Source organism: Oryzias latipes, chromosome 2, assembly GCF_002234675.1.
Source record: "Oryzias latipes chromosome 2, ASM223467v1".
NCBI classification, from domain to species: Eukaryota; Metazoa; Chordata; class Actinopteri; order Beloniformes; family Adrianichthyidae; genus Oryzias; species Oryzias latipes.
The window spans coordinates 18,533,024-18,553,589 of NC_019860.2; the positions used below are offsets into that span (position 1 = coordinate 18,533,024).

The window sequence follows — 20,566 nt, forward strand, 5'->3', positions numbered from 1 at the left end:
ACCAAGGCCAGTGTAAAATTAGAATAATACTTTGTCCTTCTTCCAGTCGGAAACTATCTGCTAGTTTTAATTGCTGTACAGTGGAAACATGACACTGTGACCAAAAGACGACCACTTCTGCCAACATTTAAAGTTGCATAACCAACATTTCCTTTGGTTGTTTATACCCCTTCATGGTGTGTGTTGCTGCTTTGCAAACGTTCCATTAACTCTCCACTGAATTTAGCATCATCTTGAATGGGTAAAATAACTAAGAAATCATTTTCTATATACTGGTAATTGTGATTAAATTCATGAATTAAGTGGTTTGATTGAAAAAAAGTCTAAACGGTGCAGCTAAAAGTCTGTAGTTTAGGTTTTTAGTTCAGTTATTTAATTAATCAGATCCAACAGTTTGTACTCTACAATTGAGATGTTTTTATTTTGATAGTTTAATCTGAAAGTTTGGGCGCATGTGTCCGGGTGTCAGGGGTTTCACTTCTTGTTATGCCTCCTTTAACAAGAAAATACACACACAAAAAAATTGCTTTAGACGAACAAGCAGCAAAAGGAATATCAGAGAATGTTTCAAATTTACTTTAGAATTATTTTCCAAAACGGATAATAGAAAGTAAAGACAAACTCACTAAAGGATTTCACCCCAGTTTGATTATTTTATGTTTGTACAGCTTTAATTTTATCCAATATTAAGGTGAAGCAGAAATATGTGCTCTTTTGATGGTTGCAACATTGATTTAAGAAAAAGAAAAAAAATTCTCTTATATTTGTTTAAAAAGTCTTTGCTGTCTAAATAACTCAAATAATTAATTTAACACATTTTAAACCGTTTTCTATTGACATCATTTTTATGCTTTTCTACAGTTTAATATGTCAGAAATTTGCGTTAAAACTCCTTGAATGTTTTATAAAGTTCTGGCCCCGACTGTGAATTCAAACTATGACAAAGATTTCTGGCAGTGTGAAAATACTAAAGAATAGAAAATAACATAATTGGACTGAGTCACTCAATTCTAAAGGTTACAAAGACAATGAGACGTAATTGTGGGGAAAAAATGTTCAAATAAATTGAAAGGATTTTTAGTTTTGAGGCCTTTCGTCCAATTTAGAAAAATCATGTCAAGCCTGCTTAATGCCATTAAATGTCTCCACCTTGAATTATAAACACGCTCTGCTGTCTTGGGCCCAATGGCGAAGACTGGTGACCTTCTGCGGTGCAATCAGATGACCTTTTCTAGTGAATTTCCCGCTTCCATCTCCCACGTCCAGAATGAGTCAGAATCAAGTGAAGCATGGAAAAGCCAAAAGAAAAAACTTTAAACGAGACAAGATTTTACCGTCACATACTGTGACTGCATGGGTTTGACATCTGGGAAAACACTTCTGTTGTTTTGGACGTTGCTGTCTTCTCAGCAGGATTATTTGGGGTTTAACACAAACACTTCATTAACGGGTTTAATTAAAACTTGTCAAAACTAAGAAGAAAAAACTTTCAGATACTGGATTCTGTTTCTTATCTTTATAAAAGTCTTTTCATAAATAAAATCAAAGAAATGAGCAACTCCCAAGAGTTCCTATGTTTAATCGTTTTAAAGCCCCTTAGGGTGTAAAATGTCAAAGAAATCCTCTTTTCTCCCCTCTGGTAACGAGTTGATTTTTTCCTCACTGCTATTGAAATAGATAAAATAGACAGCTGGATATAATTGTTAGATTGGCAGCTTGTGTTGAGAAATTGGATCATATCAGATGCTCTTTCAAGTCTCACATTCTACCTTGAAGCATTTGTAAAGTTTGACCTGACTTCTGCCACGTTCAGCGTCCTCAGACTTGCACCGCCCACCCGCTCAGTTGGGTCTTGACCTCCTAATCAATCAGAAGGACTCCCACAGCCGCCACACCTGCTCTCTGAAGCACAGAGAGTTCTAAAAACCCAGCTGAAAGATTGTTGACATGAGAACTGGATAAGAGACAAATGAATAAGATCCAGATGGACCTATTTGGCTAAAACAGACATTTGTTTATGATTTATTTTTACAATATGGCGCCAAGAACTGCATCCCAGAGAGACATAGCCCTTATGACTTTGTCACAATTGCCTCATGGCTAGATACAGGCTGTAATATTTGGGCAAACAGAGGTGGACCACACAAAAAAACAAGTTTGTAGACTGCTCTTTGAGCCAGAAGAGCAAAGATGTTCGTGCACATTATTTTCTATAAGCATGTTAAAACGGCAGGTCTAGGGAACACCTATACAACACACAAGGGTAAGTAAGGGTGATAGTAGGTGAGTTATACAAGATTTACATTTTTCTCAAACCCAACTGCACAAGTTTAAGGGCTATTTTTCACCTGTGACTACGAATTTACTAATATAGTAGTAATATATTAGTGTGGCATTAGGGCTCCCCCTACAACAGCATCACTTGTACATTAAAAGTCTGTGCAACTTACATTAACCTTATGCTACATTCACACAGACTGTGGCAACTCGCGTTCAAGCGGCTACTTCCAATATGAGGTCTATGTAAATGCACGTGAACCCACATTTTGGGCTTTTGTGTTCAGGGTCCCCACATTCACGTGTGGCTATGCGGGCTTTGTAAGTCTGTTCTCGGACTCTACGTACAAACCAGGGTTTCGCTAAACGCACAGGGAAAGTTCAACCAAGTGAACTTTAGACTGCTTGACCGTCAAATAGTGGAACTTTGACCAATCGCGCACTCTGATCTGGTAGCGACGTATGGACGGTGTCCTTTTCAAAACCTGGAAGTGACAACCGTTGTAAACATTATCATGGAGGAATAAATAACTGCCAGTTGCGCACCACCAGAATTGCATTATAATTTCATTCATCGCCATGGAGTTGTAAAAAAAAAAAAAAAAAAAAGGAAAGCCTGAAGCAACATTCGTGAGGTTTGCACCACTTCAACATTTTTGCAACCAAGCCCCTTCCAAATGTAGTTGGCGGACATGTGCTAGTAACAAGACGCCACTACCTGCCACTCCGTGCTTGTACGGTGTAAATGGGTGTTCATGAAAACCGTGTATAGCACGTTCTTGAACACACAACATATGCCTGGTTTGAATGTAGCATCACAAATACTTCATGATACGCTTGTCACACCCAATGGTAGGTCACATTTTTTAACTGCAAGACACACCTGTACTCCCCTTAAGAAGCAGCCGCTCCTCTCTACGACTCTCTACAGACCTGGACAACCCAAAAACCAGTATAGTGAATGCGACTATAGCTGCAGTCAGAAACATCAAAACCTCCTAAGTGTCTGAAAAGTTGGTACTTAATAAACTTTGCAACCTTTAGATTCCTGCACGCCGTTCATCTATCCTTCCATGCTCTTTTTAAAAGAACAGTATAAACAATTAAAAATAGAAACATCCTCATTTGACGATAGTATTTAGAAAATCTAAAATATCTTGATAAAAGTCATTTGCCACTAAAATGATGCATTTTTCTCCACATCTAATAGTATATACAGAGTGTGCACCTAATGCGCTAACAAAGAGAGCGTTTCCTGTACATTTCCTCTCTTTCAGACTTTTGACAAATGAAATCCAGGAAAATGACAACAACAGCGTAGAGGAATAGATTTGATTGTAATGCTGTGAAGGAACCCATCGCAGATGTGAAGAAACCATCAAGAGTAAGGAGAAAAAAAGAGGGATGGAGTGCCATAGGAAATGAAACACAATGTTCCTTTTTAGCACTAAGAGACTCCTCTGAAGAGGACTGAGGCCTTTGATGTATGCCCCCCCATCACGTGTGCGTGTTAATCATAGACAGATGGATGGCTGCGTTTGACTGTGTGGAGGAGCATCTGTGAGTGTGTGTCGCTGCCACATAAATAGCCTCTTTCGTGTTTTTTGGAGGGTCAGAAAGTCCTTTGGTTTCCATGGACTCAATAATTCAGTGAGTTCCACCAGGCGGCTGTTGAATACACTCTTTCTACCACTTTTTTTTAAGGTTTAAGTGCAAACACAGGTTTGTTGGAAAACCAAAGTTGCAGAGCAAGAACCCACTGCGGTCGGATTCGTCGTCTTTCTGTCCCTTCCATTCATTCATCTATATTTCAAAAAGAATAGTCAGGGCTTTCATTGTGTTTATCACTGAACACATAGACAGACAGTTCACCATTTTCTGATGAGGATCACAGGATTTGAACGCCACCGACAAAACACAGCCTCACCTCCCAAAAATGTGGAATTGCAATAACTTGCAGTGTCATAAACCCATTTTTCATCCAGAAGGAAACTGAAGAAACAGATTTATCATTTTTATGAAAAATATATACAAATTTCTAAAAAACAATGAGGAATATAACCAAGAAAAGGACTAAAAAAGCCAATCGTAATGTAATTAGGCAATACGTGGAATAATGAGACTCACCCTGAGAGCCCTGTTAAGATACATAACCAAAACTAAGCTTGTTAGTTCATCTGAAAATAAAAAGAAGGGTGTAAGAAAGCCCCTAGATCTCAGTCTCACTACCATTAAGATTTTTAATCTACTTAAGCCATTCCATCTACTCAGGCTTTCACATCTCATAAGCACCAGACTCCATTCAACAGGTGGAGGTTAAGGGAAGAAGAAAATCCCATTTTTTAAATAAACTAAACTTTTGCCTCAAGTTAAATCAAATTTACATGTTTTAATGGTTTTGCCTTGGTGTTTTACCTTAACCCAATGGTCTCCAACCTGTTTTGGGCGTTTAATACTTTTTAGCTCCCGGTTTCTTCTCAATTAAAATGCTACAACGAGAAATTTAGTTTAAAAAAATAAAAAATAAAAAATGAAACCCTGTATAGGTCAAACTGGGGGTCTGGAAGAAATATCAAGATCGTACACTGCTCGGTGAGCCGTAGAGTAAAGATGTTGATGCACCTAATTTTGTCCTTTGGGGCATGGAGAGGTCGTAGAAAACACAGGTTGGGCACAGAGAGCTGATAGTCCTGTCCAAGTGATAGGTGTGGGCATCTTGCGCTCAGCCTTACTGTTAGACATTAGGAACTTAATCAGTCTGTAGCAGCGGCTGGATATCTCAGTTGGCTGGGTGTAGGGCTGTCATACAGGACAGGGTTTGCTTCCCAGGGCGTACAATGAGCCAGAATCCAGTGTGGGTATTTAGGCAAAACCTTCACGCTACTACACATCAGGGTCTCCCTATGCCTTAAAAATACAGGGTTGGGTCGGGAAGGGCATCCGGCGTAGTCTGTCTGCCAAACCACCTGTGCGTATCAGTGAATGCTGATTTGCTGTGGCGACACCTTACGGGATAAGCCGAAAGGTCGGACTGTGGCTTGCTACTGACACGTGCATATTTATGTGCGGTCAGTACTTCGCTCACTACTCAATTGAAGGCTTACACCGTGCCAAAGGTCCCGCCCACAACTCAAAGGTGAAATTCTAATGGACTACTACCGCTCTGCAGAAACTGCAGAAAACCAGACAGGTTTTTTTATTGACTAAAAACGGCATAATTATAACTAAAAGACCACTGGGAAGTGGGAATGCTTTGAAAATAGATCAAAAGATGATCAGAGTGGGACTTTAACAAGCAGCCCTTCCAAAGACCTTACCCAGAAAAATATATATTTGCTTTAGTCCAAAAAATACTAAAACTAGAACAGTTTAGGCATTTCACTGAAATTGTCTTAGCATTTAAATATCTACCTCCTCCATCTTACAAACAATTTTTTTCAGTTAATTTAATGGTTCAGATGTCAGCTTTTATGTCTAATCACCCAAATAAAAAAATATATGGTTCGCAGTACAGGGAGAGAAAAAAATGTCGAAGCAACCACTTATCGTCCACTCCCAGACTTGATTGTTTGCAGAGATATGTAAACAAAGTGAAAAAGCCTCGTGATTCAACAGAGCACAATCGTAGAAATTAAAAACCTGGCTGCGCCGCATTGCTGTGACCGGCTTTCGGTTATGGGTCAGTAACAACATCTTGGATGTGCTGGTGCTGACTAATAGATGTGGAATCTCTGCGCCAAGATGAGTGAGAGGATTGATGGCATGCCAGTGGGAATAATAATCTGTCTTCTCCGTCTAAGTCATTGTCTCTCTTTGTCTCTTTTCTTTTAATCAGGGAATGATAAATGCGTTTGTCACGGATAATGTCAAGGACTCAAATGTTGGCTAATTTGACTTCCTTGTCGTTGCCGAGGGCGACCTTGATCTCAGACCTGGATGAGGGAGGATTTGTGAAAACCAAAAAGAAAATTAGTTCTTTTGAAGCTTTCACTTGTCTGACATGAACAACATAGTAGTAGCGGGACCTCAATCAAAAATTGGGAAAAGGTGCAGAAAGAAGTCTGTATTTCTTTGGTTTTATCAGCCAAAACACTGAAGTATGAAGATAAGATGCTCCTGGCTTTACAAATGCATTCCTACAATCCAAACACACACACCTTGCTTTGATATATTGCATCTGTCAAACGAAGCCATTTCCCTCCTTCTAGGTATGACAGCTCTTCAGAGATTATTCATGTAAACAGATTTATCAGGACTAATGTAGACGACTGTCTGTTGAGCATGCATCAATGGCTTTCTTCACATCAGGTACAAATTTGAACTGAGAGGGGAAAGGTGGTCATAAGGTCCTATGTCAGAAAAACCTCTCGCACCGTAAATCTCTGATTTTAGACAAGTGTGATGTAAAATGGAAGATTGAACTTTGTCTTTTACATATCATTATTCTCTTTTGCAAATAAATGTTAAACAGCAAAATAACTTTTCCTTTTTTTCTCTGAAACAGTAGACGAATAACTAAACTTCTTTCCACAAATATTTATTTCAAATTCGAAATCTAAACCTTGAAGGAGTACAAAGTTTGGTTATTTGTGCAGTTTTTGCTGATTGGGCCAATTTAAACACTGCGGGGTTCAAATATTCAGTAAAATGTCACAGAATATCAAATGGTTTTTTTTAATTACATAAAAAGAACCTCACTGGCTTCAGAAGGAACAAAAACAAGTATTATAAATCAACGGGAATTATAGTAATTTTTTTGAATTTTGAATCTAATTTCTAAATTACTCAAATAAAAATACCTCAATAGAGACTGTCAGACAAAGTGAGGTATGCTGAAAGGTCCCAAAAAGGCACAAACATGCTGCTATACCAACAATTGGAAAACAAGAATAAGAAAACGAAAGCAAGATTATTCATTTACAGATGGAGAATGGTAAATGACATATACTTACATAGCATATTCTACCTTCTTCAAAGGCCCAAAGCGCCTTACAGTTACAGTCCCATTTACCCATTTACACACTGATGTCGGACTGCTGAACACTGGCGCCAACCTTCCACCAGAGCCAAGGTGGGGTTCAGTGTCTTCAACACTTCGACACATGGGCGGGCAAGGCGGGAATCGAGCCCGCAGAGGTCGACCGCCGCACCACCGCCCTCAAATGAAAACGTGGAACATTGTGGAACCAAAGCAGGAGTAATTGACAGACAAAAATGACTGAGGATTAGGGCTGCACGATATGAGGAAAACTCGGGATATGCAATATTGGTAATTAATATTGCGATAACAATATAAATTGCGGTATATAAACAAATAGCAAAAAAACCAAAAACATAATTTCCATTTCACTGCAACAGTGTAAAAATTATACTCCAAATGACCCTTGTCGACGTAGGACGCAAACATCAAAGATAAAAGGGCTCCATCTGATTGATCAACAATGTAAACGGGTCCTGATTGGTTAAATGCTTAAAGGGATTTTTTCATTTGTTCAATATTTCAAGCTGCCATGAAATTGTTTTAGCACATTTAAGGTAACCATTTATTGCGATTTTTGCCTTCTTTTGCGGTATGCATATTGCACAGCTTGATTTCACGCTAACGATAAATTTGCGGTATATTGTGCAGGCCTACTGAGGATATAACAACATCTCATCCAGGAGGATGAGGAAGCAGAGCCACATGAGAATTGAAAGCCTCACTTGATGAAGTAAAGGTCAGACTGTTTTTACTCAACTATTTTAAATTCTGACTTGATTAACAAGACGATTTCAAGTTTCAAACTAAAGTTACCTAGATACTCGTCTCACATTTGACAAAAACATCTAGATAGTTGAAAATAATTGGATAAAGAAATCCCATCGATGTTAGGAAAAAAAGATTAACATTTTGAAAGCCTTCTTAAAAAGAAAAAGAAGAGCATTACAACAGTCACCTGGAAGACTTGCCATAAATAATAAAATAGATGAATAACCACAACCAGACAATGATCCAAAGGTGGTACATACTTGAAACCCCTTCAATTCGACTGAATAAACATTTATGCAAGAAAAAAGCTACAAAAAGTTTTCAACAGTCACAGTTTGTTGTAAACACGGCTGTTGTCACGAGAAGACATATAGTTATTTATATTTAGAGGAGACATTAGTTAAGACCTTTGTTTTTTCCCTCAGTTAATACAATTCTTAAACAATATTAATAATTTGGGGTATCTTTGAAATAAATAAATAAATAAACTCCAGTAAATGCCCCCCTTATTGAAAGTATCCCCGAGTGGTAAAAGACAGTAGTTAAAGCAGTTTCACACAAGTTCATTTAAGTCAAATATTTCTAACTGGAACGCTATGAGGAATGTTATTCTATTCGTCCTTTGTAGAACTTCAAGTATAATTTAGTTGCGTAGATACGTTTCTATTTACAAATGCATATTTTAGATTTTTTTTTTTTAGGGTGTATTCAGACTGGAAAAAATCTTTGTTCCAGATTGAGTCCCGAACTTTGTGTTTGGTCTGTATTCAGACTGGCATCCAGCAGACCATTCCGTTATGGACCAAAACTTGTAAACATAACCATGTGACTAAGGGTCTCTAAAGTCATTGGCCAGGACCTACAAGGGCGGGTCATAACAACAAGTGAAAGACAGACGTGCTGCACTTTACAATCCTTAAGTTAACTTATTAAAACTTTATAGTTCGGTTACCAGTTCTGAACGTCGGGAGCAACACTTGTTACTTTGGTACGATGGAGGCATGCTGCAAGGTGGTTACTGGCAAGGTGTTGGCTTTAACTTAGAGGATGCAAGGAACTGCAGTGATGAGGGTATGAAGGTAGGCGGATAAGTGTTTATGACATAGATTGTCGGGAAAACAGTGAAAAGCAATGTAGATCATGTTAAGCATTGTTTTAATGAGCCTCCACTCATCGACCACATCTCAATGAGTTACGGTGTGTTTTTAAGAGAACTCTGTTAAGGAAACCACAAGGTGGCTTTTAGGATGACGTCACAGCAGCGCATGCGGCACATGCCACGTAAAGAGACACAGGAAAGCATGTAACAAGTGTTTTAAGCTGTGTTAAAATAAACGTTCCCACAAATAAACAGTTGGATCCTTATTTCTGTTTGACAACCGTTGCTTTACATTTGTCTGCGTCTCATCTGTACATTCCTACTCTGTTTGGTTCAGTTGTTCCGCTATGAGGACGGATGGCATTAAGACTGAGGAATCTCAGAGCAAACCAAAGCTCAGTCCAATTGGAAACAAACCAAGATCACCTCGAACGATGGGTCAGAGAGCGGTTCCTGGTTCCCCACCAGGGTCCGCTTGTGATTATTCAGAGTGAAAATTTGTTCCGGATTATCGAGGGAAAGGAACTCTGGTTCACTTTGAGCGAACCAAATGTGTCCAGTCTGAATACACCCTTAGTCATCAGAGCAAAGACTGGAAGGCTTTAAAAGCAGAGGAGCTTGTCCCCCAAACAGTCACTTATGTTAGATGTTCAGGATGAAAGATTGCTTCGAGTTTTGTAAACCAATGCTGCCAAAGGCCAGCTTTTCCTATGGGGTGCTCAATTCGTTCCTTGACTGTCTCTTTTCATTACTTCTTTTTGCCCCATTTCATTCATTGGGTGCAAAATAAAACTTTGGGAAAACACTTCTCTTGCCAAACTAATATCACAATTTATGGGCTGAAAAATAGCTATATGCAGAGTGACGAATATTTAGCATCATCAAATGGTTAAAGCCAGAGATAATAACCAAAAAGCTGATGATGAAATGCTTTGTGTCTGGTTAAGGAGAGCTTCTGTAAAGGCCATCCTGACTTATGTGTCTCCCATGAAAAGGTAAAACCCTCCTTGGTACCGGTATTCATTAACGGCAAAAGGCCTTCTACTGCATTTGCTGCAGCGCATCCTCATACCTAGTGAATAAAGAGCCTAGAAAAACATGACAGGTCTGCACAAGAAAAAGCAGAAACTCTATAAAAGGCATAAAACCAAATCTTAGGAGTCTGTCATTTGTTGCTATAAAAAGCCTAAAACTGCTTTTTTAGATCATAAATTGTGTGTGGAGTACTTGTGTTTCTCTTACAACAGAATATCTGTCAGGCTGTCTCAACACTCTTAATATACAAGTCCTCTTTTATGCTGTAAGTGCACTCTAGTTTGTAACAAACACATGATAGTTTTTCAGATAAAATACTAAAGATTTTAACTTTTGACTAAAGATCTCCACATATGAGAGTCACCATCAGATTGTCAGTCAACCTCTCAGACGTTAATCTATTCAGAGTGAAGGGATTTTTGTGCAATTTTGCCCGTCTCCATGAAGAGCTAGTCGAGATGTTTTTGTTTCCATTGAAAAGCTGAGATGTGACCCAAATGTCATGCAGCCGTTATAATAGAAGCTCTCCACTTCCTGCCAGAGACAAAAAAAAAAAGAAAGGAAAAGCAAATCGCCTGCTCCGGCACTTAAATCTGATGCGAGTGGGCAAAAGCACTTCCTCTTCTGCTCAAGAGCAGCTGCAGCAGTGCAGGTCTTACCAGCCATGCAATTTTTCCATCAGGGTTTTTTTGTCACTTTAGCTGTAAGCTGTCATTGTATGGTTCCTTAATTTTATTGTCCTCTAAGGCCAACTTTCACGGCTTCTGAGGGGAAAAGATGACCTAATTTGCAGGTTTTATCAAAATAATCTATGTAAACGTGTGCATTATTTTAAGTTTTGTGATGAAGTCGAATTTTTGTGATATAAAATTTTGTAGTTTATCCAGTTACTGCAATTCACACCATTGTTTCATTTAATTAATTACCAAACAATTGTTTATTTACTCTAAGAAAATGCCTTTAAACCTGTGCATTTTTCTGTAATGCAGGTCGTAAAGGTTATGCCTGCAGAGACTACATCTTCTGACGTATTTGTCTCTTTAACACCAGAGATGTCTCCAGAGACAAGTACATAGCACACATTAACGTACCGTAGCTCTTCAACCGTTTCACCGATGTGAACAGAATCCGGATGTTTTCCTTAACAAAACTTCAGCGTATGCATTTTTTCCTGTCTGCAGCCCGGTACCAAATGGCTCTCGGATCGCGGACCGGTACTGGTTCACGGCCCGAGGGTTGTGGTACCTTGATCTAATGGTAACAGGCAGCACATCGAAAAAACGACAAGTTAAAACGTCAAAAAGTGACGTTTTAACCACGAAACCACTAATAATGCTAACTATGCTAACTAGTTACCACGAAATACATGACGAGTTTGGAGTGAGAATGTGTTGGTTGCACGACAACAAGAGCAGCACCATTTAAAATAGAGACATCCATTGTATTCGTTTTGCATCCGGGTCCCCATGACCCAGCGTCTGGGTCCCAATCCGGTCCGCTAGTTAGTGACCCCTGGTTTAGGCGATCAACGTGAATCAGCTGATTCTGACATGGAGAAAAGCGGCTTTTCATATCAACTTTGCAGCAATAAGCAACCCCTTTGTGCATAAAGATGCAAAGTGCTTTTTCTGGCTTTTGAATCTGCTGGAATTACGTTAATTGTGTAAATAATTGAAGAGTTACAGTATTTTTAACAGCCCTAAAACACTTATTGTGCTAGTGCTGCTTCTCCACAATGCCGTCAATAACCTGTATCTGACGGCACCATTTTTATTGGTTAATCATCCACCAATAAAAGAAAGAATGGAGAACCTGGCTAATTAAATTTGAATAATCATCATTTTAGAGTATTTTTTTATTGCTTGCATTTTGTAAAAGTAGTTAATGGAAAAATAGATGCTGGTTTTCATAATATAATATCATTTCTATAAACTTTGTTTGGAAATACACAAAGATTATCCACATTACCTTTTTTTTTTTTTTGGACGGTTTTTACCAATTAAAGCCACTTATTTTTGCTTTTACCTGATACTCAGTGCTCGAACGGTTGTAATGATTTTCTACCCAATCCGGCTTTTCCCACAGATGCCACCCACTCGCTTCCTCGAGCACAGAAAAGAACATAATGTTGATGTCAAAGTGCATCCGTCTTAGTCATTTAATTCACCAGCTGCTGTCAGACCCTCCCAGCACCAGCCTTTATGTCTGAGCACTTTAAAGCTGCTGGTGTTGTTAAAACACAGCCATTAATCGTCAAAAGTTCTAAATTATTACTCTTATCGTTCGGGGATGCATTTGAATTAAAATGAAAATGTATGAGTGTTGTTCAAGGGCAAACCTTCAGGAGTTTGCTCCTTAAAATTGTTGAAAGTCTTCAGAGATTGAAGCTGGAGTTATCAGGATCCATCATAACTATATGTCACAACTGTGATTTGACCTGGTTTTGTCATGTGGAAGTCACACCCACAGAAGCTGGGAGAACACAGAAAATTGATATTTTGCGATGAACTGGAGAAAGAGCCTCCAGTGAACTGTGATACAATAATAAAGCTGAATGTTCTCTTTGATTTACATTGCTATATTTCAGCGGAGGACAGATATTATAATAGCAGGATGCAGACATATATACAATGGTTTCTGCTATGGACTGATTTTGGTCCAGTCAGCCGTGGGGCCAGACTTGAATTCACGTTCCACTAACCAACATCCGTCGTCCCTGACAGAGAAGAGCCAATCAGCGCCTCCTCGAGAAACGATCCTAGTGATGATGCACCGGGATCATACAGGAACTACATTTGGACTCATGCAAGGCCAACCAAGAAAAAATGGACAAAAAAATAAAACATATTTATTTAGATGCAAATCTAAAACTTTTCAAACTTCAATCTACATATTTTTTCACTTTTAAGATATACCAAAGTTTATAGCAGGCCAACGACAGCAACCTGGGACTGAAAAACCTTCATATTCAAAGAAAATATTGTGACTACAGACAATTCATTAAAATTGTGTTTTACAAACTTAATTAAGATTAAACAACATTTAAAACTCCAAAGTTTAAGAAAAAACAAGAATTAAAATACATTTAGTTGTTACATTTGGTTTAAGACTTCCAAAGAGAGTGTGAAAGTAACATAAAAGATATTGTCTACATTACTCAAGAATTAGTGGAAAATGTCAGTTCGGAGGATCTTCCAGTATAAAATCTGTTTATGGTCAAAATAATCTGGCTAGCAACAGATTCAGAGTACTACATAAGACCAATTTTGTTGGACTTGTGGGTTTTACTTCTTTTTTGGGATTGTTTGTGAAAATTGTCGCACTACTAGGGACAATGATTTGATTCATATCACATAATTTAAACTATCTGAATCCCCGACTTAAAATCAATCCAGGACATCTTTAGCCAAACATTCAGCCAGTGTGACTCAGAGATTAAAGTACCAGGATACTGAACAGTGCAGGTGATGTTTCCCAGATTCCTTGAAGCTCTTCCAAAATAAGTGTATATTTACTGTGTGTACAAACAAACAAAGTAAACAAGAACTAATGGCAAACCCATTTACATTTAAGTTTCATAAAGTTGTTGATTTTTCACATAAAAATTAGGGATGTCCCGTTCCAATCACGTGATCGGAAATCGGGCCCGATCACATGGTTGGTGACAATCAATATTGGATGTCATCTCCCGATCAGTATCGGAAATTTGAATTATTACGATTAAAATTAGCACTTCCTATTTCAAGCTTACCAGATAAATGCGCCACTAGATGTTTGTTTGTCATGAACGGATCACGACATTTTACTGCCATAAAGCGCAGCAGGAGACTTGACCTGTTGCCGAATTCAGTCAATCTAGCTCACTCAAGCTAGCAAGACGATTATGTGTCTCCCGTGGAAACACGAGTCGGATGTCCGGGACAAATAACTGCTAGAAATTTTTTTAACTGACAACTATCTCCATTGGCTTGTCTTAATGCAAACAACTTCCAAGAAATACGACAGAAGAAGGATCGGGTTTTTGTTTCTTATAAATGCTAACCTCTACGTGCTACCTACAGTGACGATGCACAGCAGCTGCTAACTGTGCCGAGTACTAGCTCTGTGATTTGACCCCTTAAGACCCAGATTCTTCTTTGATTTGTCTTCCATTTCTCTGACAGAGCCCCTGTTAAGTAAATTAACTACAGTTGTAAAAAAAACCCTGTTTGTTTTGTTTTATTTTCTGTCTTTTTAATCTATGTATTTCATAATTTCTGTAATGAGTTTGATAAATATGTGTAAATTGTTTATTGCTTTGACTATGATGCTTGAAATAAATCAATAAATCAAATCAGATCAAATATGATGTCTTCAGAGGTAAAAAAAAAAAAAATGACTCCCACAATCTTAAAGAAAATATATAAATACTGGTAAATGAAAAATAAATAAATGGTTCTAATGATTTCAGCTAGTCATGAATACTCAGTAGCAAATTTTACACCAAAACTAAGTGGTATTTTTTTATCTTTGATCAATTTGAATTATGCTTCATTAGTGAAAAATGGAGGTTTAAAAACCCCTACCTTCCTGCATTAAAATGAAACATTTTCAGTCTGTTGCCTCCTGTGGTAAATTTTTACCCTCCAACTGCCATACAGGAATTTAGCTTCCATTTCTATTGTTGCCTCAACAAAATAACCCAAATATGATGCAGTTTGACAGCCATCAAATAGAGTTCCACTGCAACAAAAGGTTTTGAAAGTGCTATTGTCTAAAAGCTGGCATTTCTCTGCATCCTTTCTCAGCATGGTGCGCAGTTTGTCAATACAGAAGAGCGTAAAGAAAACTAGAGTGGAGCACAGAAGAGGGGGGAAAAGCAGCTGAAAGCAAAGAGAAAACTGGTTCTTCCACCGTCGCTTTAGCGCTTAAATGATTCATGGGTCAGAAAAGCCGTCAAGTAAAGGGAACAAAATGGGTAAAAGGAAAACAGACTCCTAGCTTCATCTAAAAAAATGAACATTGTGTCATCAAAGTCTTCAGCTGTTCTAGAATAAAACTCTGGAATAATAAGCAGGTTGTTTTTCATGGTCCGTCTCTTATTGGAATAATATAAATATAAAATCTAATATAAATATATAAGGTATGGATGCAAACTAATGGAGAATCTGAAACGGAGAGTTCATTCAGATGTCATTCTCCTAACAAATAAAACAGCCGTCAGCATAGCTGCCCAAACAGGAAGTCAATTCAAAACCATCACAAGATAGAATTACTCAAAATGAAACAGTATAAACCTACGTACACACTGGGCATGTGACAAGCGTTCAAGAATGTGCTAACGCGTGTCCTTATAGCCCAAGGTGTTCACACTTGACAAGCAGGGAGGGGCTTCTTCTTGTTCTACTGTTTACTAGTGCATGTCCACCACCTACAGCTGAAAGAGGCTTGGTGTGAAATATCGAAGCGATGCAAATCTCGTGAAGGAGATTTGGAGGAGGCTAGCTACTATCATCCCTCTGACTCCAGCATTTGCAAATAGGAAAATATGGACCCAGGTAGCGCTGCACAATGAGGAAAACTCGTGATATTAGAGATTAATATTGCAATAACGATATAATTTGCGGTATTTAAACAAATAGCAAAATAACCAAATACATCATTCCTATTTCATTGCAACAGTTTAAAAGTTATACTGCAAATGACCCTCGTCGACATAGGTGACAAAAATCTAACATAATAGGCCTCCATCTGATTGGTCAACAACGTGACCAATCCATCCGATTGGTCAAATCCATAAAGGGATTTATTTAATTCGTTAAATGCCTCAAGCTGGCATAAGATTGTTTTAACACATTTAAGGTTTACGATTTATTGCGATTTTTTCCGTCTTTTGCGATATGGATATTGCAGAGCTGGATATTGCGATAGCGATACATTTGCGGTATGTTGTGCAGGCCAAGACCCAGCCAATCAGAGGTGAGCTCACAATCTTTTCCATCTCTGACTGGTTTTGACAACAATATGTGCTTAATGTGCATCAGTTCTTGAACTACTAGGATGCTTTTGGAGTCACTGAGATGTTTTATAAATGGATGGTAACCTGAGATTTTTGTTGAAATTTGATCTAATGCGACCAAATTAGTTGCACTATAGAGCTGTGCGTACAGATGTGTCCTCCGGCAGCTTCTTGATATGCATGATAAGTCTGTTAAGTTTGCTTCTCTGCTGTAAGAAATGTAAAAAAAAAATTGCTTTTCATCTTTGTTGATTTTAAAGGAATAAAACGCTGGTCGGCGAGTTCTGTGTTTACCGAAGGGACTGCAAGACTCTGGCCATGTCCTCAAAAAACATCAAGGTAATGAACTGCTGGTCTAAACTCAATTAACCTTGGGAGCAATCCTAAATACCCTTCTGTGGAATGACAGCATGGTAAGAACCTGAATAATTAATGGGGACAACTTTGTCAAGTCGAATCCCTTTGAACCAAAGTGTACTTTTATTTCAGCCGTCACAGATTTATTCTTTTATGACCAAAAAGACTTGCTGAGTAAATCTTTGGATCTAGTCTTTGACAGGATGTATAGTTATTTATAGAATGTATTTTTAAAAGTGCATATCTAATCTGAAATAATACCGGTGTGACTCTGTGCTGACAGAAAAGAAGAGGGGGAGGGGAGAGACACACAACATACAATTGCTTTGATATCTTGAAATTTCTAATGTTGCCAAGCAACAGCTGCTACCCAACATCTGGTATTAAGGTGCAAAATCCTTCCTATGATCAGATCACGTTCATCTAATGGTTCTGAAGCAAACCATTGGGTTGTGTGAAATTCTCTCCACAAAGAAATGTCTTATTTGATGGCTCTGACAGTTAGCACAAAGATGCCAAAGACAGAACCCGTCCATCCATTAAGCCGTTTCGTTCAAGGCCAAAATGGTCCACTAACTCGACTAAGAGGTGGTCACGTTTTGCTCGAGCTTTCACTCCCAAAAATAAAAGCAAAGATTTTCAAGATAAAAGCAAATAAAAAGAGGAAGACAATGAGTCCTTCCTTCGGTTTGTTGGCAGAGAGTTTGGCTTAATCCCAGCTGGCCCACAAAAAAAAGCACCTACACCTGTCTTTCTTGCCTTTGGCAGCCAACAAAAACAGCTGTGGAAGCCCAGGTGACCTCCAAATGCAGCGTGACAAATGAAGGCTCTCAGTTTGGATGATGTTAGATAATGGACAAATAAACATGTTAGGGTGGAGGAAAGAGGGGAATAATACTCCGACTCACCATATCGATGGACGACACGGGCCCGATGCTGTTGACATAAATGCCCACATTGATGACGGTCGGTTTTTCTATGAACAGAAGGAGAGATGAGCAGATGATTTAGCGGTTTGTCAGAAGATTCATCCTGCTGCCCATCCAAACCCCAAAAAAAGATCAAAGAAATAATCGAGTTAAAAACCTGGCTTATCATTATTCATAGTGTCACTTTGGCAAAATAAAATGGATTTATTTCCGTTTTGGTTCACGGCAGAGCCATCAATCCACCGGTAGAAGACGGATTTGCACTTGTGAAATTTAGAAAAAGCTTCTCAAGGCTTCCTGGAGAACTTCCCGAGCCACCATGGCAGGTAATAGCATTTCCAGGCAGGATATAGCCTCAGCAGAATGAGCTTGGAAACAGCATTTAACCCAGTTTGAGGAAAGAGGATCTTAAGAAATGTGAAAGAACAGCACAACATCAGCAGCAGCGGTTAAATGTCCATAATGTCTTTGATCGGATCAAAGATCGGATTCGAATTGAACTTTGGACATTGGCCCGGAAAAACTTCTGCCAATTATAACAAACGTTTACATACGCCACACTTCTGGTCGGAAAAAATCATTTGGACATCGGAAACAGACGCAGAAGAAGAAATAGCGAGTTCTGTTGTAAACAAACAGAGCTGCAGCATAGAGCGAGATGATCTTCTAAACGTGCTTTTATTGTTATGATTATTATCTGAAGTTATACCATGGTCCGGTTGAATACTCGATTCTGATTGGCTGCTGGGTATGCATTAAAACCTGATAACCGCACGGTGAAAAAAGAACTTCGGTCAGCTAGCTTAAATGTTTTGTATCACTGCGCGACGCGGACTATATGTTACGTGATGCGGCGCATCGCGTGAGAAAAGCGATCCAAATCGGAAAAAAAAAACAAGAGTTAAGGACTAAAACCTGGTTAATATGTATTACTTTTGTAAGTGACCATGGTATGAGGGGGTTAATGGCCTTCGAAGTCGGCCTGAACCGTCGCATCGGACGGTTCCGTTAAAAAGTAATAACCACACACTTCGTCGGCCATTAACCCTTACAAAAAATCCTACGTCGGCTTTTTGAAAATGAAATTTTTTGTTTAGCAAATTTTGTGTCAAAGGCATGTACAATGAGAATGGACACTTTGTATTCTGTTACTCTGATTAGGGGGGTTATTGGATTTGTGTGATGGGCATGTTTCTTTGTGTATTATGTATTTGGTCTTTCAGTGTCATATAAGCCCGTGTGGGCTGGACACATTAGTGCATGACACTTAAATAAAATCAATCAATCAATCAAGTGCCTGTTGGCTCATAATTTTTTAAGTCAGTGCGGCCAGTGCTTCACTCACAACATTTAGCTTAGGATGAACTTAAAATCCATGCTGGCAATGCAGCGATGTGCATCTTTGCTGCACGTAAATATGTGGGAATAACATCAGCCTTTATTTTGTCTGGACACGATTGGAAACCAAAATTCACATTTACACGGTTTCTCAGGACTGTGAGGGGCGGCATTTCCGCATTCAAAAGCCACCTCCGCCAGCTCACACACCTTCCCAAAGCCGGCCCTCTGCTTGGAGATACGGTTCTCCAGAGTCCAGCAGCTCGCTCCCGCAGAGCGGCCGGACAGACTGTGGTCTGGAGTGCATACTGTAACAAAACATCCTTCCCTTGCCAGCAAACACGAAGCTGCGAGTCAAGTTTACCCGCTTAGAGCATCCGACCAATCCCGATCGCGCTCTTAAGCCTTCTCGGAAACGCATGACCTAAACCAGCGCAGTAGTGACCCACAATCGGAATGAACTGTTTTCGTGCACCACGATAAACGGATCAACAATCTGCATAACCCACCTATCTCGATCGGAAGGTAATTTTGATCCAAATGACTCTGATTGAGGCAGAGTGTTCCGAACCATGTGTTTACATTACGCATTTGTATTCTGATCAGGCGTTTATTCTGATTGTCCATGAACCCCAGCTAATGACTGCTTTAGAGAGAGGCCCTGTGGAGCACCTTACAAATACCAAATAGTAGTTCAACTGACTTGTGACATACTTTGTTTCATGTTTTACAGACATTTTTTGTGGATATTTCTTATAACACAAAGTCATAAATATTTTTACATTTAATATGATTTTTTCCCAAATTTCTCAGGTGACTCAGGGGGCTCCACTGCAACTACACTTACAGATTTTTTTTTCCATCACTCTTCGAGCCCACACCATGAATCACCCTTCTGCTGGTCACCAGTGACTTTCCCACTTCATTCAATGGAAGTTTGTCCTTATTGTTTTAACTCGTTTTACAAACGGATATCGATGCCAAGGGAGAAGCTTAAAAAAAAAAGAAAAAAAGTTTGACTCTAGCTTAATTTCTGTACCTCAATCCAATCATCTTTTTCATCATTAAAATAGAGTACCTAGTGGTCTTTTAAATACCATTATCAAAAAATGACAATCGGATAACCTGTGTAGAGTAAAATTGCTTTTTTTTAAATTGCCTCAGAGTTGTGGGTGGGAACAACCCCCCCCCCCCCCCCTCTTCCCCTTTCTGTTGCTGTCCCACTAGCTTACAGCCCCTCACAACCTAACGACGATTTTAGTTGCAACGAGTGCAACTAAAATGGTGAGCAATATTAAAGCCATCCATCTTTACAGTTTGAGCCAGACATATGCTTGGATGAGGAAAACTGGGACGTACATCTATCTAGTAGTCTTTAAGTGGATGCATGAGTATGGAGCAGAGCAAGGAGCTTGTAGCCTGCCCACCATATTTTTTGTATGAAGCCAATACAATCTTTTTTCAACTTTTTCTGTCTGCTCTGATTCACAACAATTTAATCAAGAAATACTCAGAAATGCAATTTTGGCTTAATTTTCTTTATGTCCTCCATCAGATGGAAAAAAACCCAAAAACAACATTTTAATCATTAAATTCATCTAAAGAGGCTGAAAATAACAGAGTTATATTAAGATGAGCATCTCGGCATTTCTAAGAGTCTTTAAATAGACCCCAGTGTCAACATCAAAGTAACAAATGAGATTACAGCAAGGGAAAAAAAAGGAATTTTTGATAGATTTTGAATGAAGGCAGACTTGATCTGAAACATTTAGGGTTTCCCAGCA

General features: G+C 38.9%; 1 protein-coding gene across 1 annotated transcript in view; it reads right to left on the minus strand.

The window, feature by feature from the left end:
- LOC101170160 (gamma-aminobutyric acid receptor subunit gamma-3) overlaps positions 1-20,566 on the minus strand; it is a 131,539-nt gene that overhangs the window by 44,413 nt on the left and 66,560 nt on the right. Inside the window, exon 4 of the mRNA XM_023965629.1 lies at positions 17,424-17,491. Within this exon, the coding sequence (XP_023821397.1) occupies positions 17,424-17,491 (68 nt within the window). The remainder of the gene's footprint in view (positions 1-17,423; positions 17,492-20,566) is intronic.